This window comes from Pongo pygmaeus, chromosome 1 (genome assembly GCF_028885625.2).
Source record: "Pongo pygmaeus isolate AG05252 chromosome 1, NHGRI_mPonPyg2-v2.0_pri, whole genome shotgun sequence".
In the NCBI taxonomy this organism is placed as follows: Eukaryota; Metazoa; Chordata; class Mammalia; order Primates; family Hominidae; genus Pongo; species Pongo pygmaeus.
In genome coordinates this window covers 184,180,779-184,204,954 of record NC_072373.2, presented here as the reverse complement: position 1 = coordinate 184,204,954, position 24,176 = coordinate 184,180,779, and the positions used below count along the sequence as shown (strand labels likewise).

Genomic DNA, 24,176 nt, shown 5'->3' with positions numbered 1-24,176 from the left:
GGGAATTTTTGTGTATTTCGTGATGTGTCCAAATCCTTACTCATTTTATTTTACTGGGATATTTGTCTTTTTATTTTGTGTCCCTTTGTTTTGCAAATATTGTTGCAAATGTTCTTTCTCAGTGTATTTACCTTTTAAAATTTGGTTATGGTGTTGGCATTTTTATATTTTTAATTTAATCAATACAAAGTCCTGAAGATAGTGTTAGCATTTTGTGTGGTTAAATATGTCTGTATTTTCTTTCTTGGTTCTGTGCATTTAATAATTAGCACTCTCGGCTGGGCACGGTGGCTCACGCCTATAATCTCAGCACTTTGGGAGGCCGAGGCGGGTGGATCACGAGGTCAAGAGATGGAGACCATCCTGGCCAACATGGTGAAACTTCGTCTCTACTAAAAATGCAAAAATTAGCTGGGCATGGTGGCATGCGCTTGTAGTCCCAGCTACTCGGGAGGCTGAGGCAGGAGAATCACTTGAACCCGGGAGGCAGAGGTTGCAGTGAGCTGAGATCGCACCACTGCACTCCAGCCTGGCGACAGAGTGAGACTTCGTCTCAAAAAAAAAAAAAATTAGTACTCTCTCCATCCTGAGAGAGAGTGATTAGGATGGTCACTTTTATTATTTTTTTAGTTGTTTTGTGCTCTTTTTTTTTTGAGACAGGGTTATGACACTGGAGTGCAGTGTCTTCATCATTGCTCACTGCAGCCTTGACCCCTGATGCTCAATTGATACTCCTGCCTCAGCCTCCTGAATAGCTGGGACTAGAGGCGCACGCCAGCACCCCCAGCTAACTTTTGTACTTTTTGTAGAGACAAGGTGTCGTCATGTTGCCCAAGCTGTTCTTGAACTCCTGGGCTCAAGCAATCTGATCAACTTGGCATCCCAAAGTTTTTCTGGGATTGTAGGCATGAGCCATCACACCCGGCCTGATTTGTGCTTTTACTTTTTTTTGTTTAATGGTTTTATTATTTTTGGAGACAGAGTCTCACTCTGTCACCCAGGCTGGAGTGCAATGGAGTGATCTAGTCTCACTGCAATCTCTGCCTCTTGGGTTCAAGTGATTCTCATGCCTCAGCCTCCCAAGGAGTTTGAATCACAGGTGTGCGCCACCATGCCCGGCTAATTTTTTATTTTGTTTTTGTTTTTTTGTTTTTTTTTTTTTGAGTCAGAGTCTCACTATGTCACCGAGGCTGGAGTGCAGTGGTGCCATCTTGGCTCATTTTAACCTCTGCCTCCTGTGTTCAAGCAATTCTGCCTCAGCCTCCCAAGTAGTAATCCCAGAGTAGCTGGGATTACAGGCATGCACCACCATGCCTGATTTTCAGTAGAGACAGGGTTTCACCATATGCGCCAGGCTGGTCTCAACTCCTGACCCTCAAGTGATCTGCCCACCTTGGCCTCCCAAAGTACTGGGATTACAGGTATGAGCCACTGCGCTCAGCCTAAGTTTTGTACTTTTAGTAGAGATGGGGTTTCGCCATGTTGGCCAGGCTGGTCTCAACTCCTGACCTCAAGTATCTGCCCACCTCGGCCTCCCAAAGTGCTGGGATTACAGGTGTGAGCCACTACACCTGGCCTGTTGGTTTTATTCTTTTTTAAATTATTTTTTTCTATTCTTTGGTGTTGAAACTGATTTTTTGTTGTTTTTGTTTTAAGACAAGGTCTGGCTCTATTGCCCAGGCTGGAGTGCGATGGTGTGATCTCGGCTCAGTGCAACTTCTGTCTCCTGGGCTCCCTCCCACCTCAGCCTCCTGAGTAGCTGGGACTACAGGTGCACACCACCACACCAGGATAATTTTTCTATTTTTTGTAGAGACAGGGTTTCTCCATGTTGCCCAGGTTGATCTCAAACTTGTAAGCTCAAGCAATCCGCCCACCTTGGCCTCCCAAAGTGCTGGGATTACAGGTGTGAGCTACCGCGCCCAGCCTTTTCTTTTTTTTTTTTAAGAGATGTGGTTTTGCACTGTCCACCAGGCTGGAGTGTAGTGGCATGATCACAGCCTCCAACTCCTAGGCTCAAGCTATTCCTCTCACTTCAGCCCCTGGAATAGCTGGGATTATAGATGTGAGCCACTGTACCCGACTCTTGTGCTTTTACTTTTTACAACTAATTCCTTTTTTTTTTTTTTTTGAGTCGGAGTCTTGCTCTGTTGCCCAGGCTGGAGTGCAGTGGTATGATCTCGGCTCACTGCAACCTCTGCCTCCTGGGTTCAAGCAATTCTCCTGCCTCAGCCTCTTGAGTAGCTGGAACTAAAGGCACGTGCCATCATGCCCAGCTAATTTTTGTATTTTCAGTAGAGACAGGGTTTCACCATGTTGGCCAGGCTGGTCTTGAACTCCTGACCTCATGATCCACCCGCGTTGGCCTCTCAAAGTGCTGGCATTATAGGCGTGAGCCACTGTGCCCGGCCACAATTTATTGTTTATACAGAAGTCATTAGAGTATACTGTAAAGTGAGGCTCTAACTTAACTTTTTCCAAATAGCTAACCAATTGCTAGAGAATAATTTATTGGGTAAATCTTAATTTATTCATTGCTTTTTCTCCAGAGAATCTATTCTGTTATACAGATCTTTTTTTATTTGTTAGTTTTTTGAGACAGGGTCTCTCTCCTGTTGCCCAGGCTGGAGTAGTGTTGCGATCTTGGCTCACTGCAGCCTCGACTTCCCAGACTCAGGTGATCCTCCTACCTTAGTCTCCCAAGTATCTGGGACTACAGGTGTGTGCCACCATGCCCAGCTAGTTCTTTGTATTTTTAGTAGAGACAAGGTCTTGCCATGTTGCCCAGGCTGGCCTTGAGCTCCTGGGTTCAAGTGATCCACCTGCCTCAGCCTCCCAAAGTGCTAAGATTACAGGTGTGAGCCACTGTGCCTGACCTTACAGATATCTTTATATACCCCAGTACTATACAGTTTGAAATACTATTGCTTTATAAGCATTCTATATTTATCTTGTTCACCATTGTATCCCTGGAACCTAGCATAATGCATGGAACGGAGCAGGCACTGAATAAGTGTTTGTGATTTATGAGCTGAAGGCTATTGTCATGCAAAAGTGGGAAGCAGAAAGATACCCTCTGGAATGGATATGCTCCAAGTTAGGACCTCTGCCTGACTGACTGTTGGGCCACCAAGCCTGGGGCCTCTAAATGCTCTGAAATGCTTTGAGCCAAGAAGACAGAAAGCTTTCTCCAAGAGAAAAACATAATCTTTATCACCTGCTGGTCAACTATACTGCTTGTGATATACTGGAACAAAGTCAATCTGATGTTTCCTTAAAGATAGCAAAAAGCAGTTACTGTTTTCTAATATTCTTGAGTCTGCTTCTCTTCCTCATAAGGCCTGGTGTCCTCATTCTGAACTCCAAGGGTTGCAGTCCAGATTTGGAAGTGAATAAGCTGAAGGAGATGGGGTTCAATGTTACTGAACCCAGTGCATCCCCAGAAATTAAATCTCCAATTCCTGACATTAGCTTTTTTTCCACCTGTTATTTGGCCTCATTCACCATAGAAGGCCCAGTTCAAATACTACTTCCTAGGAAAGACTTTCTTGTTCTCTTCTCTCTTAACTTCCTTACTATCCTCTATTACACCACTTACACTATCATATGTGATCTATTTGTAGATTTCCCTATTAAACTGGTAGGTCCTTGCCGGGCGTGGTGGCTCACGCCTGTAATCCCAGCACTTTTGGAGGCTGAGGTGGGCAGATCAACTGAGGTCAGGAGTTCGAGACCAGCCTGACCAACATGGAGAAACCCTGTCTCTGTTAAAAATACAAAAAAATTAGCTGGGCATGGTGGCGCATGCCTGTAATCCCAGCTACTTGGGAGGCTGAGGCAGGAGAATTGCTTGAACCCGGGAGGCAGAGGTTGCAGTGAGCCAAGATCGCGCCATTGCACTCCAGCGTGGACAACAAGAGCAAAACTCCGTCTCAAATAAAACAAAACAAAACTGTTAGGTGTCTTTAAGATCAGAGGCTGCATCTATTCTTCCAATATCTAGTGTAAGATCTGGTACCTGGTTAAGTTTCAGTAAATGTTTATTGAATTAAATCTACCCTATCACCTAGTTATGGGGCAGCAAAAGAAACTGCTTAAATGAGAGCTCCAGTGATTTATATCTGTATCAGTGAATAATAGAATCTCAGGTCTAAAAGGAGCTCTAAAAGTCATCTTGTGCAACCCCTTTTACAATGCTGAATCCCCTGCAGAACACCCTAGTGTCAAGGAGTTATACAGACTCCATTTGAACTTAGTGATGGGAAGTTTATTACCTCTAGAATTAGCTTGTTTCATAAGCTAAGGGTTTAAGCTTTACATAAACTTCAGGTTAGCAAAAATGTATCTTCCATTAGCTTCCATCCAGAACAAGTCTATGAATCCCTCCTTCATGTGACAGCCATTCATATATTTCAAGATGGGTCATGTTTCCCAAGTCTTCTCTTTTTCAGGAAAAACATCTCCAGTTGTCCCAATGTGACTCACATAATGTGGCTTTGACTTCTTTCTCCATACTCCACGGGTAGCCTGACCATTGCAGAGCTAGGCAGGACTGTTGTCCACCTTGTCCTTCAGCCTATACTATATTTACATTAGTTCACACAGCTCAAGGTATAGTCGTTATAAGTGGCTTCAACACATTGTTGACTAAACTCCCTTTATCTTTTTTATACAAGCTGTTACTAATCAGACTCCTTTATCCCTCATCCTGAGGTCATGCAATTGGAACTTTTAAAACTCGAAGTATTGGTATATTCTATTAAATTTCATTTTGTTAGATTTGACCACTGCACCAACACCATCAAGAACTCTAGGAATCCTGGCTCTGCCATCCATTGTGATCACTAACTTTCCCTGTTTTGTGTCCCCTGCAAATATGGTGAGCAAGCAATTCAGTGACAAATGCCAAATGGACCAAAACCTTGTGACAAGCCATCAGAGCCCTCCTCCCAAATCCATTCCATCATTGCCTCTGCACTTTATCAGTACCCAGCTTGTGTTTGTGTGCTATTCTTGCTTTTACCATGCAAAATCAGGCTAGCATTCTACCTGATAACTTACTTCCAAACTGGAAGGCCTTGTCTTCATCAGTTCATCCCAGAGTCGGCGCCAGATGGCCTGAGTTGAGAGGCCTGTAAGGAGAAATATCACACTTGGCTGCTTACTGGCCACCATGAGTAAAGTACATCAACCTTTCATGTTGTCTTCCAGGTTCACAGGAGCAATATGGCAGAGTGATTAAGAGCACTGGCTCTAAAGACAGATTGCCTGGGTGTGAATATCAGCAAACTACACTCCAGCTATGTGACTTTGCGCAAGTGACTTAATTTCTCTGTGGTTCAGTTTCCTCATCTGTAAAATGTTAATAATAGCTATTTCATAGGGTTGTTGAAAGGATTCGAGTAAATGAGTTTCTCTGGGTAAAGTGCCTAGGACAATGCTTGACACCTTAGGGTTAAATGTTACCTGTTAACAGATGTGTCTAATGAGGGGCGGAAGCTTGGTAAAATAGAGAAACTGAGATTCAGAAAATCTGGGTTGTTGTTCTAGCTTTGCTATTAATTGTGGTGTGCCTGTGTCTCACTTTTATCAGTATAATAAAGATCATATACTTGGCTTTGTGTTTCACAAGACACTGAGGAATGAGGAAGAAAAATAGGTGTGAAGGTACTTTTTGAAAAGCATGAAGTTCTAGCAGGTATCAGGGGTAATATTTACCTGAAGAACATTATGGTGCCGTGCTCATAATCATTGACTGAGAAAGAGACAGAAAGATACTCACCTTTCTTGAGGGCAGTTTCCTCAATCCTCTCCAAGTAATATATATTGAGCAGAGGTAGGATGCTTTGAAGTATTGGGCCTGGGAGGGCTACAAAAATCAAAACAAAAGTTTACTTTTCCTCCCCTCCCCCTCCCACCCAAGAGGGTTCCAAGCATTATTTATTCTACTGGAAAGGAAAATGGAAGGGTAGACTTCTCATTTCACAAATGGAACCTCTAGAAGCTAATCTAGATCTGTTCCAAACTCTAGTCCACTTATCTTCAGCCACTCAGTTGGAAGCTGGAATTTCAGGGGCAAGGGTGAGATCATCCCACAAAACAAGCTGACATGCTAAATGAGTTTGACATGCTTATTTAGGAGCTGGTCAGTTCACTTCTGCCCAAGCAAAATGAACCATTTGGCACTGAAAAGGACCTACTGAATATGTGTGATAAAAGGTCTTTCATAATCTGCCCTGCTAGTATCAGCTCCCTGCTTTGCCTCCTACATTTCAGTCATACTTAACTACTTTTTCATTTACCTAACATATTATGCCGCTTTCTGCCCCTGTACCTTCGTCATGCTGTTCTTTCCAATAGGAATGTCCTTTGTCATGCTGTTCTAATAGGAATGTCATTGCCACTTTCAGTATATCAACTACTCATCTCTCAAGTATCATATGCCCTTTATTAAGTCTTTCCTGAATTCCTTTCCCATTTTTCCAGATTAACCGCTACCATCCTTTGGGCTACTGCTATATCCTGAACTAGTACTTTCCTATGAAGAATAGAAACAATTCATGTCTCTAAAGTCAATATATCTTAAAAACAAAACCTGCTCTTGCCAACTTCTCTAGTTCTAAGAGCCGTTATAGTATAGTGTCTAAAGGGTTTGGCCTCTAGAGTAGGACAAATCTGGGTGAAATCCTAACTACTTAGTTAAATGTGAATCCTTGGACAAATTATTTAAGCCTCTTTAAGCCTTAGTTTCTTCAACTGGAAAAAAATGGAGGCTGGGCACAGTGGCTCACACCTGTAATCCCAGCACTTTGGGAGGCTAAGACAAGAGGATCGCTTAAGCCCAGGAGTTCGAGGCTACAGTGAGCTATGATCACACCACTGTACTTGAGCCCAGGTGACACAGTGATAACCCTATCTCAAAACAAAACAAAAATTAGCAGAGTGTGATGGTGTGCACCTGTGGTCACAGCTACTTGGGAGGCTAAGGTGGGAGGATGGCTGGAGCCCAGGAGGTTGAGGCTGAAGTGAGCTGTGCTTAGACCACTGCACTCCAGCCTGGGTGACAGAGCAAGACCCTGCCTCAAAAAATAAAAAATAGGTGGGATGCAATGGTTCACACCTGTAATCCCAGCACTTTGGGAGGCCAAGGCGGGCAGATCACTTGAGGTCAGGAGTTTGAGACCAGCCTGACCAACATGGTGAAACCCCATCTCTACTAAAAATACAAAAATTAGCCAGGTTAATGATGCACGCCTGTAATCCCAGCTTCTTGGGAGGGTGAGGCACAAGAATCACTTGAACTCAGGAGGTAGAGACTGCAGTGAGCCGAGATGGCGCCATTGCACTCCAGCCTGGGCGACTGAGCAAGACTGTCTCAAAAATAAAATAAAATAAAATAAAATGGAGATAACAGTAATTAACTCATTACATTGTTGTGAAGATCATGCTTATGATCTGTTTAAAACAATGCCCAGCCATAATAAGCTCACTAAATGTTGGTTGCTATTTTTATCCTGTCAATGGCATCTCTGTCCAATCAAGAACAAGTCAAACTCACACCTGTAATTCCTGTAATCTTTGGAGGTCAGAGGTAGGGGGCATTGCTTAAGTCCAGGAGTTTGAGACTAGCCTGGGCAACGTGGCAAAACCCCATCTCTACCAAAAATACAAAAAAAATTAGCCAGGTGTTGTGGGGCACGCCTGTGGTCCCAGCTACTCGGGAGGCTGAGGTGGGAGAATTATTTAAGCCCAGAAGACAGAGGTGGCAGTGAGCTGATATCATGCCACTGCACTCCAGCCTGGGTGACAGAGTGAGACCCCATCTCAAAGAAAAAGAACAAGTCTAAGATCTTGGAGTATACCAAAACTTCCGCTCCAGTGTCTCTTTTTATCTTTACTTACAGAATAACTGAATCTTGACATCCAAGAATCTAGTATAATTATTTGTACATAGTAGGTCCTCGATGTACCGGCTGAATGAAAGCGTTAATTCCCTATGCTTTTACACTAATGTAGTCCATATCATCTTTCATCTGGTCTATTACAACAGCCTAACTGCTCTCCTTCACTTCAGTCTCCGTCCAGTCCCTCTTCGTACTGCTCTTGGTGATGACACTACCCTCTTCAAAACCCTTGGAGTTCTCTCTGCTGCATTCATGATAAAGTCCAAACTCCATAACCTGGTATTCAAGGTATAATATACCTTATTCTAAAGTTTCCTCATTGTACCCTTTCCTGCTGCCTCTATACACCCGCTGCCCCAACTCCTTACACAAAGCGATGCTAGTCCACTACCTCCAGGAAGCCTTTCCTGGCTGTTAGCCCACACAGACCTTCCTCCAAAATACCAACAGCAGCAGGCCTCTTCCTTGGCTATTCTCCTAAAAGGCCTCACTTGATTCAGCTTTTTCTGGTCTAGGCCCACAGGAGCTCTTCCTCCCCTGTCCCCTCTCAACTTGGCTGGGGGCTCAGCCAGTAATGGGATGGTGGTATGTACAGCAGTGGTGGGGGAGGGAGAAGGGGAAAGGGAGATTCAGTAAACTGTCAATTGTTTTAGGGGGAAGAGGCAACACGGGAAGAAGTTCCTCCAGAGCCTTACCCCTTTTCCCTCCAATCTGCTCCCCTCTAGTTAGCCATCTCTTCTCGCAGCCACAGGAATTCTCATCCCCGGCTACCCACAAACTCCTCTCTTCCTTTCTCCATTCTTTTTAAGCCGGGATTTTCCTTGCTTCTTTCTAGCCTGCACCTTTAATGCTGCTGCTTCCCAACCTGGGCCTCCACACCCAGTCATCTTCCTTTTTAGCCAGTCTTAGCATCCCAGAAGCTCCAGGCGGAAAAGCCAGACCCTCTCTGCCTTCTTCCCCATACCCTAGGACTTTTCTGAGCTCCCTGCTCAGCTCCACGGAGCCTTTCCTCCTGTTCCCCATGGATCGGCCTGCCCCTTGTCTTCTCAGCCGCTGGCTGGCCTGGGGCCTCTACTGTCCCCTCCGCACACCAGCCGACTTCTAACAGCCTCTTCCACCACCACTATGCAGGACAATCAGGCCTCATGGTACTGGGCTCCACTCCCACAGCCAAGGGGCTCCCCGACCACCCTCCAGCTTATCCCGGAGCTTCGGTCCCCCCAAACTCCAGGGCCTTTTCCCCACACCCCCTCCTCATGGCATAACTCAAACTCTGCGCCCTGCAACCTCGAGTCCTCAAAGTCCTCACTCCTGTCCTGACCAGGGCCTTCCTCCTGCAAAGACGCCACGGCCACCCGCAAGGCCTCCTGGTGGAACCTCCCCCGCGCCGCCTCCAGGCCTGGGGCCTGCTCTCCTGCCCCCCTCCCCAGCAGGCCTCGGCCGGGCCTGCCACCTCTTCGCCCAACTCCAGCCCCGGCCTCCCGACCCCACCCTCACACCAGCAGCCTCTCAGGCTCGAGGCCTCCCCTGTCCCCAGCGCGGCTAGGCCTGCTTGGCAGAGCCTCACTTTCCCCTCTTTCACTCGCCCCACGTCGGAACCAAGTTTCCCTCGTCAGCGGCCAGGCCGCGGCCGGCGGTCCCCAACCCACAGCCCCGCCTCCCAGCCCAACTGGCCAGTTCGCCCTCCCCGGCCGTTCATCCCGGCGCCCCAGGCCGCCCTCCATCCAGGCCCGGCCCTTTGGTCCCGGCCGCCCTCAGGCCTGGGGCCCCCGTTCACTCCCATTCAGCCCAAGGCCTGTTGGCGGCGCCGCGCCCCCTGCCACGGCAGCCCGGCAGTCCGGGATCCGCGGGCCGTCGCCCCGCTTGGGGCCTCCTTGGCCCTTCCCGCCTGTCCGTCATTCGAGCCTCCCTCGCTTGTTTAAGCCGCTCCGGGCCCCCCTCCACTCGCTCTCCGGTCCTTCCTCGCCGCTCGAGCCGATCCGAGTGGCCTCCGGCGCTCCCGGTCCTGCGGGTCGCTCGGTCGCTCAGTCAGTTTGGCACCCGAGACCCCGGTTGTCGGTTCGCTCCCGTCAGCCCTGGGCCGTCAGACAGGCCGCGGCGCCCGGAGCCTTTCGGCCTCTCCCCCTGCCCCACTCCCTCGCTCTCCAATCTGCTGTCCTCCCCTCCGCCCATCGGCTTGGCCTCCGGAATCTCGACCCCCGTGGCGTGTCAGGCAGATACTGGAGCCCCGGGGCCATCAGTCAGGTTCGGTGGCCCTGGGCCTGGCCTGGCCTTAGGCCGGGCCTCCTAACCTCGGCCCCTGCCCCAGGGCAGCCGGGCCATCGCTGCCCACCCGTTCGACATCCGAGACTCCCCTGCCCGGCCCAGCCGAGTGTCAGTTCGCGGCCCACAGCCTCAGTCCAGCCTCAGTTGCCCGGGCCCAGCCTGCTTCGCTCCAGACCGGGCCTCCTGGCCTCGCCCCCCGCGCCCCCGAGCCAGGCCGCGGTGCGGGTCAGCCTGCCCATTAGGTCTCCGTCTTTACTCTGTCCAGCCCTGTCAGTCACAAAATTCATGCTCCGATCCTATGAGCTGGCTCTCAGTGCCCCAGGCTGGGCCTTGCCCCGGGCCTCCCGGCCTCGCCCCCCGCGCCCCCCGGCCGCTGGGCCGCCCCCTGCTCTTAGCCAGAGGTAGCCCCTCACCCCGCGACTTACCCCACACCCCGCTCTCCAGAACCCCCATATGGGCGCTCACCGCCCGCCCGCACAGCTCGAACAGGGCGGGGGGAGCGTTGGGGCCCGAGGCCGAGCTCTTCGCTGGCGCCGCCTCCCGGGACGTGGCCTCCATGGTCGTTGCCGCCGCTACCTCACAGAACCAGCAACTCCGGGCGCGCCAGGCCTCGGGCGCCGCCATCTTGGGGAGGTGCGCGAGCCCGAGAGTGTCGCCCGCGGACCGCCATCTTGAAAAGGTCAGCAGTTAGGACGGCTCCATAAGCGATATGGGGAAGAATGTGAATTATGCTAAAGGAATTTCGAATAAATTAGCACACTCCCCAAGTCTCTTAGGAGCTACTATTTTAGATAAACTCCTAGGTCAATTATACTTGGATCTGGTATGACTAAGGGGATGTTTCTTAGCAAAGCCTCCTCAGGTGCAAACATCAGCTACCCCTAACCCCTACCTGCGGCTGGTAGTACATGCCAATCTGAGCATGTGTTCGCGACCACGATGAGTGTGCCGCACTTCCGGCCAGATCGCCGGATTTCCGCTGAGTGACCCTTACAAGTCCTTCTTGATCCTGAACTGGGTTAGGTGCCGCTGTTGCTGCTCGTGTTGAATCTAGAACCGTAGCCAGACATGGGACTGGAGGACGAGCAAAAGATGCTTACCGAATCCGGAGATCCTGAGGAGGTAAGGCAAGGCGATCCACTCGGCCCTCTTCTCTGCCCTGAAGCCCAGGACCTAGCCCGCCAAAACACGCACGGGGCCCTCTTAGCCCCCAATTTACCCTCTAAGGTGTGCATAGTCGGGAGCTCTAGTTCCCTCGACCTTTCCCCAGAATTCGTCCGGTGACTTTGGACAGATAGATGACTAGTTTTTCTCTGGGCCTCGGCTTCTGCATTTTGTGAATGTAGTGAAGGTTTGAGAGCGAAAATGTTTTGTGGACTAAAGTCTTGTAAAAATATGACCTATGTTTGCAGTCAGTCAGATGTTCTGAAGCCCGCGTTTCACAGATTTGGAGAGCAGACAGACCACCTTGCCCAGCTCAGGTTAGGAATCCCTACCACATCTTCTATGGAGGTTCGGAAGACCTGGCCTTGTGATTTCCTTTTCTTTGAGGAAGGTGTGTGTCTTTGGGGACAATGAAAGGATGTATAATGTGATTCTGTGATGGAAGAGGGAGCTCTTTCCCACAGAAAGAGTGCTGCTATAATGAGTATTTATTGACTGCTTGCTATTCCAAGTGCTTTGTATGCACTAATTATTATTATTATTTTTTTTGAGATGGAATCTCGCTCTGTCGTCCAGGCTGAAGTGCAGTGGCATGATCTCGGCTCGCTGCAACCTCCGCCTCCTGGGTTCAAGCGATTCTCCTGCCTCAGCCTCCCAGGTAGCTGGGACTACAGGTGTCCGCCACCACGCCTGGCTAATTTTTGTGTTTTTAGTAGAGACGGGGGTTTCACTCTGTTGGCCAGGCTGGTCTCGAACTCCTGACCTAGTGGTCCGCCCACCCCGGCCTCCCGAAGTCCTGGGATTACAGGCGTGAGCCACCGCGCCCCGCCCTAATTCATTTCATCTACACACTATTCTTATGAAGTAAGTGTTGGGTACTATTAGTGCCATTTTTACAGATGAGGAAACAAGCATAGAGGTTAAATATCTTTTCTAAGGTCATGCAGCTAACAAATTGGTGCAGCCAGGAATTGCGGCCAAGCAGCGCGGTTCTAGAACCAGGGCTCATCCATTTTGCGACACAGCTACTAGTTGTTTCTAATCTCATTTCCTGTCCGTCTGTTCTCTGGTCACTTCGGGGCAGCCATTCTGGGCTGTGGGTTCAGAATAATTGGAGACTTATTTATCCCTTAATTTTTCTAGTCTTATTATTTCTAAAAAGAAATAGAGCCTGAGGCCGGGCGCAGTGGCTCACGCCTGTAATCCCAACATTTTAGGAGGACGGCCGAGGCAGACAGGTAGCATGAGTCTAGGAGTTGGACCAGCCTGGGCAACGTGGCGAAACCCCGTCTCTACAAAAAATACATAAATTAGCCGGGCATGGTGGTGAACGACTGTGGTCTCAACTGCTCAGGAGTTTGAGCCTAGGAAGTCCAGGCTGCAGTGAGCCGTGATCGTGTCACTGCTCTCTAGCCGAGGCAACCCGAGTGAGACCCTGTCTCAAAAAAAAAAAAACGAAAGAAAGAAAGAAATGGAGCCTGCCTCAGAAAGGTCAGCAAGATCCACCGCTGCAATAGATGAGAAAAAGAAAGTAATTAAGCAGTCAGTTTTAAACTAGGGTATTCTGGCCGGGCGCGGTGGCTCATGCCTGTAATCCCAGCACTTTGGGCGGCCGAGGCGGGTGGATCAGGAGGTCAGGAGATCCAGACCATCCTGGCTAACATGGTGAAACCCCTTCTCTACTGAAAATACAAAAAGTTAGCCGGGCGTGGCGGCGGGCGCCTGTAGTCCCAGCTACTCGGGAGGCTGAGGCAGAATGGCGTGAACCTGGGAGGCGGAGCTTGCAGTGAGCCAAGGTCGCGCCACTGCACTCCAGCCTGGGCGACAGAGCGAGACTCCGTCTCAAAATAAATAAATAAATAAAATAAAATAAACTATCTATGGTATTCTATGAGGAACCCGTAATTCTTTTTTTTTTGAGACGGAATCTTGCTCTGTCCCCCAGGCTGGAGTGCAGTGGCGCGATCTCGGCCCACTGCAACCTCCGCTCCTGGGTTCAAGCGATTCTCTTTTGCCTCAGCCTCCTGAGTAGCTGAAATTACAGGCGCACGCCACCTAATTTTTGCATTTTTAGTAGAGACGGGGTTTCACCGTGTTAGCCAGGATGGTCTCGATCTCCTGACCTCGTGATCCGCCCTCCTCGGCCTCCCAAAGTGCTGGGATTACAGGCCTGAGCCACCGCGCCCGGCTGAGGAACTCATAATTCTTGAGGATTAAATCTTTTTATCTGGTGTGATCTTGGTTTTTCTCAGTGACTGGAAATTTTACATGTAGCAATCCATATTCAAACATATTTGGATTTATTTTTTCAAAACCTGCCGTGTTATTTTTGACACAAAATTATCAGTGACAGAATTACCAGTGTTGTAGCATTGCTAATAGGGAAATGATATAAGGGTCTTGTTACTACAGCCCTAATTTCTGTTTTCTAACTCAGGCAGAATGTAATTTTAGTTTTTTGGGGAAAACTTTTTCAGTTTGTTTTCGTTTTTTTGAGACAGAGTCTCGCTCTTGCCCGGCTGGAGTACAGTGGCACGATCTCACTGCAACCTCTGCCTCCTGGGTTCAGGCAATGCTCCTGCCTCAGTCTCCTGAGTAGCTGGGACTACAGGCACGTGCCATCAAACCCAGCTAATTTTTGTAATTTTAGTAGAGATGGGGTTTCACCATGTTGGCTGGGATGGTCTCAATCTCTTGACCTCGTGATCCTCCTGCCTTGGCCTCCCAAAGTGCTAGAATTACAGACGTGAGCCACTGCACCCGGCTTTCAGTATGTTTTTTAAAAGAGCAGCATTAAGAAACCTTGTTATGAAAAACTAGAATTTACATCCTAAATAGCATCTTCATATTTAGAGGAAACCTTTGCCAATTGTGAGAATAAATAGCCTGGATTCCAAATTGAACCTTTCCTACCCCTCACTCCCAGCTTGTATGAGCTTTGGTGGCTTCACTGAATGGCATGGTAGAGAATGAAATATGTATTAGGACTTTTTTTTTTTTTTTTGGAGACGGGGTCTCACTCTTGTCACCCAGACTGGGGTGCAGTGGTGCAGTCATAGCTCACTGCAGCCTCAAACCCCTGGGCTCAAGGGATCCTCCCACCTCGGCCTTCTGAGTAGCCATGACCACAGACGTGTGCCACCATGCCCGGCTAATTTATTTATTTATTTATTTATTTATTTTTGAGACGGAGTCTCTCTGTCACCCAGGCTGGAGTGCAGGGGTAGGATCTTGGCTCCCGCAACTTCTGCCTCCTGGTTTCAGGTGATTCTCCTGCCTCAGCCTCCTGAGTAGCTGGGATTTCAGGCGTGTGCCACCATGCCCAGCTAATTTTTGTATTTTTAGTAGAGACGGGGTTTCACCATGTTGGCTGGGCTGATTGAGAACTCCTGACCTCAGGTGATCTGCCCACCTCAGCCTCCCAAAGTGCTGGGATTACAGGTGTGAACCACTATGCCCAGCCTATTTTTAATTTTTTTAGAGATGGGGTCTTGTCATGTTGCCCAGGCTGGTCTCAAGCAGTCCTCTCACCTGGCCCTGTATTGGAGTTCTGAAAACATGATTGCTGAGCTAGTTCTTTTTATTTCCCTAGACACGTTTTCTTTCCTTGCCCCCAAATGTGGGTACCTGCATGCACAGGCAGGCAAACACCTTATTTCTGAGGTCAGATTCTACTATATCCCGAATTTAGGCCTAAACTGTTGCTCCCATAGGCAGTTTTTTACACTACTATCCTTGAAGAAGAAGGAAACTAAGTTTGAGGTTGTGCATTTGAATCAGAAGTGAATAGGTGGGGTCTGTTCTGTATTTCCAAGCTCGTGAGTGGAGTTGGGCACTTTTATTTGATGCTTAGTCTACTAGGGGTTCTGGGAGTTCAGCAAGCCAAAAAGCAGTGACTATAACCATCCTTAGTTAAGCTCTGACCAAACAAGAGTTTAGGTTTAGCAGTTTTCATATTCCTAATTCAAGTTCACAGTCTAGAAAAAAATGAGTTTTCCTCCTAACTTGGTTTGGGATGTAAAGACTAAATTTAGCTATTTGTAGCAATACTGGGACAAATACTTTAGATTATGTAGGCCCCATGTGAACATCTGGCAGCTTGAATCTGTATCAGAAAATGTCTAATTACTGTTTATTATCTCTAAACTGGGATTACTTCCTTAAGGGACTGTTGTGATTAATTAAATCATAATAGATATGAAGGTGCTTTATAAACTGGAGAGTATTAAGCACACTTAGGTTCTTGTTAATGAAAGTGAGATGGTGTCTCTGTCTTGAAATGTACCTGGGATTCGTTTTAACCAAGTATGGTAAGGTGACAGACCTGGAGACAACCGCCTTTGAAAGAAGAGTTTATTATTACTTAAAGTTCCCGAAAGAGAGGGATATGCCACACAAAAAAATGCAGAGTTATATGGGGAAGTGTCCGAACTAGTCAGGAGGCAGAAGGTGTGAGGGGAAGGAAGCATGGCTCAGCACCTTGGTTTCTATGGGAAGGAATTGGTGGGCAGGGTAGGTACACTTGCTCAAATTTAGGATTGGATAGTTTGAATAATTTCGTTGGGCTCTAGCTTATAGGGCTGGTTCCTAGTTGTCCTATATTTGTCCCTGGGGTGATTTAGAGAAGGGGAAACAGGAGCTTAGTGTACAAAACTTAGGTAAAGGAGGCAGGGCCAGGCTAAGTGGCTAATGCCTATAATCCTACCACTTTGGGAGGCCGAGGTAGGAGGATTGATTGAGCCCAGGAGTTTGAGAGCAGCCTGGGCAACATAATGAGACCCTGTCTCTACCACAAAGAAAATTTTTAAATTAGCCGGGCATGTGGTGTGTGCTTATAGTCCTAGCTACTCAGAAGGCTGAGGCAGGAGGATCACTTGAGCCCAGGAGTTTGTGGCTGCAGTGAGCTATGACAGAGCAAGACCCTGTCTCTTAAACAAAAGATAAAGGAGGCAGTTTGCTACAAGCACTTTGGATAGTTACGTTGCATATGAAAGGTATGCTCGCAGGCAAGTTTGCTGTCTAAAAATTAGCCCTGGAAGAGCAGGATTAGCTCCAGGATTAGCAAGGCCTCTAAAATGTAAAAACATCATAAAACACAGAAAACAAAATAACATCGTTAATAATGTCAGTGTCTATCATCAGTAATTACATCAGTATGATCGGGAATAAATATGTCATAAAATTGCTGCTGACATTAATTTTGTTTTCCATTTGTAGGAGGAAGAGGAAGAGGAGGAATTAGTGGTAAGAACTGTCTCAGGTTTGGAAACATCTCAGTAAAAGCAGGGTTTGCGCTTCATGAAATTCTAAGGGCATTTTAAGGAGTCTTTACTTGATACCTTGTAGATAATGGGGGTGGAATAAGCTTTGATACTTCCTGTGCAGTGGAGAGTTTAGGGTGTGAGCCTTGGAAGCTGAGTCTATTCTGGGTTTGGGGCTTCTTCAGTTGTGGTACCAGGGAGCAGATGGCATCTTGAGGGCCTGGCACTCAATCATCTGCTATTTGTGGTTTAATAAAGAACTTTGGACTAGGCATGGTGGCTCGTGCCTGTAGTCCCGGCACTTTGGGAGGCCAAGGCAGGTGGATTACCTGAGGTTGGGAGTTCAAGACCAGCCTGAACAACATAGAGAAACCCCATCTCTACTAAAATACAAAATTAGCTGGGCGTGGTGGCACATGCCTGTAATCCCAGCTACTCGAGAGGCTGAGGCAGGAGAATTGCTCAAACCCGAGAGGTGGAGGTTGTGGTGAGCTGAGATTGCGCCATTGCACTCCAGCCTGGGCAACAAGAGCAAAACTCCGTCTTAAAAAAAAAAAAAAAAAGAACTCTGAAGGAACCTTTGTTAGATAGTCCTTCTCTATGTTAGCATTGCCTTTCTAGCTGAGCAGCTGGGGTGCATAGGCCTGGTTCTCAGACAAGGGAATTTGAAGTTTCAGACGTGACATATTCCAAAATGCTGTGTTAACAAGTAAGGCCTCCTATAGATCTACTTCAAGTTTGGCCAGGTTTCCTTTACCACCTTGTTTTTCAGATAGGACTGAGGCTTTCAGTGCATACTGGCAACCTTGGAAGGCAGGAATGTGAAACTTTTCCCTACTACTTAGCATCAGAATTGAATAGGAGACCGCATTCTGCCATTTCTGGCGGCAGTGTGGCTCTGCCAGCTGGCCTTCTGCACGGTAATTCAGAGGCAGCACCTTGGTTTGGTGGTTGTCTTAATCAAAGCATATGTGTTGGTGGGTCTCTGCTAAAAATGCCCATTTTGTTTTTTTTCTGTTTCTACATCAGGATCCCCTAACAACAGTGAGAGAGCAATGCGAGCAGTTGGAGAAATGTGTAAAGGCCCGGGAGCGGCTAGAGCTCTGTGATGAGCGTGTATCCTCTCGATCACATACAGAAGAGGATTGCACGGAGGAGCTCTTTGACTTCTTGCATGCAAGGGACCATTGTGTAAGTCAGTCTGAAGTCAGGAATGGGAAAGGTTGCAATGGTCAGGGAAGACTTGGTGCTAACAATCTTTTCCTGCTAGGGAAAGGCCCATCAGTTACTCTGGGCCCAATATATGTGACATACGGTGCTGAGCATTTTATGTAAATAACGTATTTTATTTTATTGAGACAGGGTCTCACTATGTTGTCCAGGCTGAAGTACAGTGGCATGATCATAGCTCAGTGCCAACCTTGAACTCATGGGCCTAAGTGATCCTGCCTTGGCCTCCCAAGTAGCTGGGACTACAAGTGCATGCCACCATGAGAGGCTAATTTTTTATTTTTTAATTTTTTCTAGTGACAGGGTCTTGTTATGTTGCCCAGGCTGGTCTCAAACTCCTGGGCTCAAGAAATTCTCCCATCTCAGCCCTCCGAAGTGCTGGGATTATAGGCATGAGCCATTGTGCCTGGCCTGTAAATAATCTTGCCTAATCCTTACTACTTCCACTGGAGATAGGTATCATTATCCCATTTCACAGATAGAAACTGAGGCTCAGAGAAAAAAACAAACATCCCAACATGCACTACTAAACAGTGGGGAAGCTGGATTTTGTACTCTTCAATAACAGACTGTTCTTTAAAAATAATTTGTATTGGCTGGGCGTGGTGGCTCACGCCTGTAATCCCAGCACTTTGGGAGGCCGAGGCGGGTGGATCACGAGGTCAGGAGATTGAGACCATCTTGGCTAACACAGTGAAACCTCGTCCCTACTAAAGTACAAAAAATTAGTAACAATCCTTACAATCCTTTTGCCTTAGCCTCCGAGTAGCCAGGACTATAGGCACATGCCACCATGCCTTGGTAATTTTTTTTTTTTTTTAATTTGAGACTGAGTCTCACTCTGTCACCCAGGCTGGAGTGCAGTGGCGCAATCTTGGCTCACTGCAACCTCCACTTCCCAGGTTCAAGCGATTTTCCTGCTTCAGCCTCCCGAGTAACTGGGATTAAAGGTGCACGCCACCACACCCAGATAATTTTTTGTTTGTTTGTATTTTTAGTAGAGACGGGGTTTGACCATGTTGGCCAGGCTGGTCTTGAACTCCTGACTTCCAGTGATCCACCTGCCTCAGCCTTCCAAAGTGCTGAGATTACAGGCGTGAGCCACCGCACCTGGCCCATGCCTGGGTAATTTTTGTATTTTTTGTAGAGATGGGGTTTTGCCGTGTTGCCCAGGCTGGTCTAGAACTCCTGGGTTCACACATGCCACTCATCTCAGCTTCCCAAACTGTTGGGATTACAGTTGTGAGATACCATGCTTGGCCTCAAGGGGTTGCTTTTTAAAAGTAAACTCAGGCAGGGCATAGTGGCTGACGCTTATGATCCTAGCACTTTTGGAAGGCCAAGGCAGGAGGACCCCTTGACCCCAGGGGTTTAAGACCAGCCTGGGCAACATAGGGGAACCCTGTCTCTATTTTAAAAAAAATCAAAATTAAAAAAATAAAAATAAACTTCTGCTTGACTCTTACATATAACACAGTAAGGTATTTTACGTAAATTATACATAAGCAAAGTTTGATGTGGTTGCTTCTATTAAAACTAATTGGATGGCCAGTAAACGTACAAAAAGATGTTCAACATCATTAGCCATCAGGGATACTACCATGAGATAACACTTTATACCCACTGCCCACTAGGATGGCTATAATAAAAAAGATAACGAGTGTTGAAGACGATGTGGAAAAGTTGGAAACCTCATACGCTGTCAGTAAAAGTGTAAATTGGTACAGCCACTGTGGAAAACATCTGGCAGTTCCTCAAAAGGCTAAGCATACAGTTAATATATGACACAGCAATTACACTCGAAGATATATACCCAAGAGAAATGAAAACATGTTCACATAAAAACTTGTACACAAATGTTCATAGAAGCATTATTTATACTACCCAAAAAGTGGAAACAACATAAATGTCCATCAGCTAGGCTGGGCACTGTGGCTCATGCCTGTAATCGCAGAACTTTGGGAGGTCAAGGCAGGCGGATCACCTGAGTCCAGGAATTTGAGACCAGCCTGGGCAACATGGTAAAACCCTGTCTCTACAAAAAATATATATATAAAAGCCAGGCGTGGTGGCTCATGCCTGTAAGCCCAACACTTTGGGAGGCGGAGGCGGGTGGATCATGAGGTCAGAAGATCGAGACCAGCCTGGCCAATATGGTGAAACACCATCTCTACTAAAAATACAAAAAAATTAGCCGGGCGTGGTGGCGGGCACCTGTAGTCCCAGCTGCTGGGAAGGCTGAGGCAGGAGAATGGCGTGAACCCGGGAGACAGCTTGCAGTGAGCCGAGATTGTGCCACTGCACTCCAGCCTGGGCAACAGAGCGAGACTCCATCTCAAAAAAATATATATATATATATAGATAGATAGATAGATAACCAGGCATGCTGGCTCACACCTGTAGTCCTAGCTACTTGGGAGGCTGAGGTGGGAGGATCACCTGAGCCTGGGGAAGTCATGATCACGCCACTGCACTCCAGCCTGGGTGACAGAATGAGACCCTGTCTCAAAAAAAACAAAGTCAGTGAGCCATGATCACGCCACTGCACTCCAGCCTGAGTGACAGAATGAGACCCTGTCTCAAAAAAAAACAAAAAAAACAAAAAAAACAAATTCAAGTTCTTTTCTCAAAAATTAAACATAGAATTATGTACTATATGATCTAGCAATTTCACTTCTAGGTATATACCCAGAAGTATTGAGAGTAGGCTTAAACAGATATTTCCACATTCATATTCATAATAGCCAAAAGGTAGAAACAACCCAAATGTCCATCTATAGATGAAAAGATTTTTTAAAAATGTGCTTTGTATATACAATGGGATATTATTCAGCCTTAAAAGAGAAGGGGGCCGGGCACGGTGGCTCGCACCTGTAATCCCAACACTTTGGGAGGCAAAGGCAGGCGGATCACAAGGTCAGGAGATCGAAACCATCCTGGCTAACATGGTAAAACCCTGTCTCTACTAAAAATATAAAAGATTAGCCAGGCATGGTGGCGGGTGCTTGTAGTCCCAGCTACTTGGGAGGCTGAGGCAGGAGAATGGCATGAACCCAGGAGGCGGAGCTGGCAGTGAGCCCAGATCGCGCCACTGCACTTCAGCCTGGGCTACAGAGCAAGACTCTGTCTCAAAAAAAAGAGAAGGGACTGGGCATAGCAGCTCACACCTGCAATCCCAGCTCTTTGGGAGGCCGAGGCAGGTGGATCACCTGCTGTCAGGAGTTCGAGACCAGTCTGGACAACATGGTGAAATCCTGTCTCTACTAAAAAATATAAAAATTAGCTGGGTGTGGTGGCGGGCACCTGTAATCCCAGCTACTCAGGAGGCTGAGGCAGGAGAATTGCTTGAACCTAGGAGGCGGAGGTTGCAGTGAGCTGAGATTGCGCCATTACACTCCAGCCTGGGTGACAGAGCGAGACTCTGTCTCAAAAAAAAAGCAAACAAAAAAGATAAAACTGGGGCAGGATTTCTTGATTCCTAGATTTCCACCAAAATTTAGGTTTGTTAAGAATTTAAGGTAATATGTAATTCTGTATATAAAATATGCCAAAAGATGTTGTTCTTATTAAATTTTTTCTTTTGGCCAATTTGGGTATTATTTAAAGAGAAGTTTAAAATAAGAAACCGGGCCAGGTTCAATGGTTCACACATGTAATCCCAGTACTTTGGGAGGCCAAGGCGGGGGATCAATTGAGCACAGGAGTTTGAGACCAGCCTGGGCAACATAGGGAGAGCCCATCTTTAAAAAAAAAAAAAAAAAAAAATGAGCAGGGCGTGGTGGCACATGCCTGTGGACCCAGCTACTCGTGGGGCTGAGGTGAGAGAATTGCTTGAGCCTGGGAGGTTGAGGCTGCAGTGAGCTATGATTACATCACTATACTCCAGCTTGGGCAACAGAGTGAAACCTTGTCTCAAAAAATAATAATAATAAACCAGTAAGTAGGGGAAAGAGATAAAAAGACATAGGCCAGGTGCGGTGGCTCACATCTTTAATCCCAACACTTTGGGAGGCCGAGATGGGTAGATCACCTGAGGTCAGGAGTTCGAGACCAGCCTGACCAATATGATGAAACCCCGTCTCTACTAAAAACACAAAAATTGGCTGGGTGTGGTGGTATATTCGCCTGTAATCCCAGCTACTCCGGAGGCTGAGACAGGAGAATTGCTTGAACCCCGGAGGTGGAGGCTGCGGTGAGCCGAAGTTGCGCCATTGCACTCCACCCTGGGCAACAAGAGCAAAACTCCGTCTCAAGAAAAAAAGAAGGGAAACACACATGCTGCAACATTGATGAACCTTGGAGACATTATAGTAAGTGTCAGGGAAGACAAACATTGTATTGTTCCACTTCGGTGACGTACCTAGAATAGTAGTCACATTCATAGAGACAGAAAGTAGAAAGGTAGTAACCAGGAGCTGAGGGGAGAAAGGAAATGGAGAGTTACTGTTTAATGGATATAGATTTGATTTAGTAAGATGAAAAAGTTCCCAAGATTGGACGTTCTAGAGATTGTAGGAGACTGTATGGTTGTAGAACAATGGGAATGCACTTAACTGCCACAGAACTGTACAGTTAAAAATGATTAAAGTGGGGCGTTGTGCGGTGGCTCACACCTCCTACACTTTGGGAGGCCATGGCAGGCATGTCACTTGGGGTCAGGAGTTTGAGACCACATCGGACAACATGGTGAAACCTTGTCTCTACTAAAATACAAAAATTAGCTGAGTGTAGGCCGGGCGCGGTGGCTAACGCCTGTAATCCCAGCACTTTGAGAGGCCGAGGCGTGCGGATCACCTGAGGTTGGGAGTTCGAGACCAGCCTAACCAACATGGAGAAACACCGTCTCTACTAAAAATACAAAATTAGCTGGGTGTGGTGGCAGGTGCCTATAATCCCAGCTACTAGGGAGGCTGAGGCAGGAGAATTGCTTGAACCTGGGAGGCAGAGGTTGCGGTGAGTCGAGATCGTGCCATTGCACTCCAGCCTGGGCAACAAGAGTGAAACTCCGTCTCAAAAAAAAAAAAAATTAGCTGAGTGTGGTGGCGCACACCTGTAATCCCAGCTACTGAGGAGTCTGAGGCAGGAGAATCACTTGAACCCGGGAGGTGGAGGTTGCAGTGAGCCAAGATTGTACCACTGCACTCCAGCCTGGGGGACAGAGCAAGACTGCCTCAAAAAAAAAAAAGATTAAAATAGAAAAAAGAAAAAATTACTAAAGTGGTAAATTTTATGTTAGATGTATTTTACCACAATTTTTAACAAAATACATTAAGTACTGAACATGCTACAACATGGATAAACCTTGCAAACATGCTAAATGCTAAGGGAAAAAAGCCAGTCACAAAGTAAAAAATATCATGTGATATGATTTGTATGAAATGTCCAAAATAGGCAAGTCATGATCTGTTCCCTGAATTAACATCCCTCCTGTTGATTTTCCCCCTCCCACTGTGTGGTCATTCTAAAAATATTTACATGTATTTGTCAGCCAAGCACTGGTTTAGGATCTGGGAGTAAGATAGACATGGTTTGTTCCTTCACTGAGTTTATGAGCCAGCATAGGAAACAGAAGTAGAACAAGTGCTAAACTTTGGTAAGTCTCTCAGGTATACCTTTCTCAGGGTAATATTAACTGAACCCCCCGCCCCGCCTCCCATTTATTTTCCTCCTAGCATTTCCTGTTATCAGAGGTTACCTTATTTATGTGTTCATTTTAACTCATTATCCTGTAAGTTTCTTAAGTGGCAGGTATGTCTTGTTACAGTTATAACTCACTCAGCACTTAGAACACTACCTGGCATATAGAAGATGTCCTGTGAATATGTGTTGAATTAATATGTAATCTTAATGTCACTGATGGGGAGGTACAAGTTTTTGTGGAAAGATAGGAGGGACAGATTTGTATGTGGATAGGGGCTTGTTTAGAGAAGGCTTGCAGGAAATGACAGTTATCAGATCTAAATTCTAAAGGAAGAATAAAAGATGAAAAAGTGGGGAGTTCACTAGGACTCAAGTGCTGCTTGCGTATGTGAGAAGAGGGGCAGTACTGTTTCAGGTCTTGAAGGACCTTGTAAGCCATGACATTAAAGCTGCCAATTGATTACCTCCTTTCTTTCCCCCATCTAGGTGGCCCACAAACTCTTTAACAACTTGAAATAAATGTGTGGACTTAATTCACCCCAGTCTTCATCATCTGGGCATCAGAATATTTCCTTACGGTTTTGGATGTACCATTTGTTTCTTATTTGTGTAACTGTAAGTTCACATGAACCTCATGGGTTTTGGCTTAGGCTGGTAGCTTCTATGTAATTCTCAATGATTCCATCTAAATAAAAGTTCTGTGATCTGCAAA

At 46.9% G+C, this 24,176-nt stretch overlaps 2 protein-coding genes across 5 annotated transcripts in view; one reads left to right on the top strand and one right to left on the bottom strand.

Annotated features, from left to right (window-relative positions):
- The window catches only part of LRRC41 (leucine rich repeat containing 41), a 25,684-nt gene extending 14,553 nt beyond the window's left edge, over window positions 1-11,131 (bottom strand). Inside the window, exons 1-4 of one of the 2 annotated variants that reach the window (XM_063665118.1) lie at window positions 11,062-11,131; window positions 10,595-10,839; window positions 5,783-5,869; window positions 5,062-5,132 (exon numbers count right to left, since the gene is read on the bottom strand). In XM_063665118.1, the coding sequence (XP_063521188.1) occupies window positions 5,062-5,132; window positions 5,783-5,869; window positions 10,595-10,839; window positions 11,062-11,093 (435 nt within the window). In that variant the 5' untranslated portion in view covers window positions 11,094-11,131. Of the gene's footprint in view, window positions 1-5,061; window positions 5,133-5,782; window positions 5,870-9,471; window positions 10,483-10,594; window positions 10,840-11,061 lie in introns of those variants that run through there. The other variant, XM_063665124.1, reaches the window with a different exon arrangement.
- Window positions 11,102-24,176, top strand: LOC129037420 (cytochrome b-c1 complex subunit 6, mitochondrial). Of its 3 annotated transcripts, none has more exons than XM_054489523.2 (4): window positions 11,102-11,291; window positions 16,551-16,577; window positions 17,624-17,785; window positions 23,951-24,176. In XM_054489523.2, the coding sequence occupies exons 1-4, from the start codon at window positions 11,238-11,240 to the stop codon at window positions 23,981-23,983; spliced, it is 276 nt and encodes a 91-aa protein (XP_054345498.1). In that variant the 5' UTR covers window positions 11,102-11,237; the 3' UTR covers window positions 23,984-24,176. The 3 variants fall into 3 exon arrangements, with proteins under 3 accessions (XP_054345498.1, XP_054345489.1, XP_054345509.1); XM_054489514.2 differs by lacking the exon at window positions 23,951-24,176 and adding an exon at window positions 17,367-17,514 and having other exon boundaries at window positions 11,121-11,291; XM_054489534.2 differs by lacking the exon at window positions 16,551-16,577 and having other exon boundaries at window positions 11,131-11,291.

Bases quoted from the DNA above. Each gene is read 5' to 3' on its own strand.
- LOC129037420 (XM_054489514.2), top strand. From the start codon at position 11,238: ATGGGACTGGAGGACGAGCAAAAGATGCTTACCGAATCCGGAGATCCT. The intron at 11,292-16,550 runs GTAAGGCAAGGC...TTCCATTTGTAG, and splicing joins AATCCGGAGATCCTGAGGAG to GAGGAAGAGGAAGAGGAGGA. The intron at 17,515-17,623 runs GTAATTCAGAGG...TTTCTACATCAG, and splicing joins GCCAGCTGGCCTTCTGCACG to GATCCCCTAACAACAGTGAG.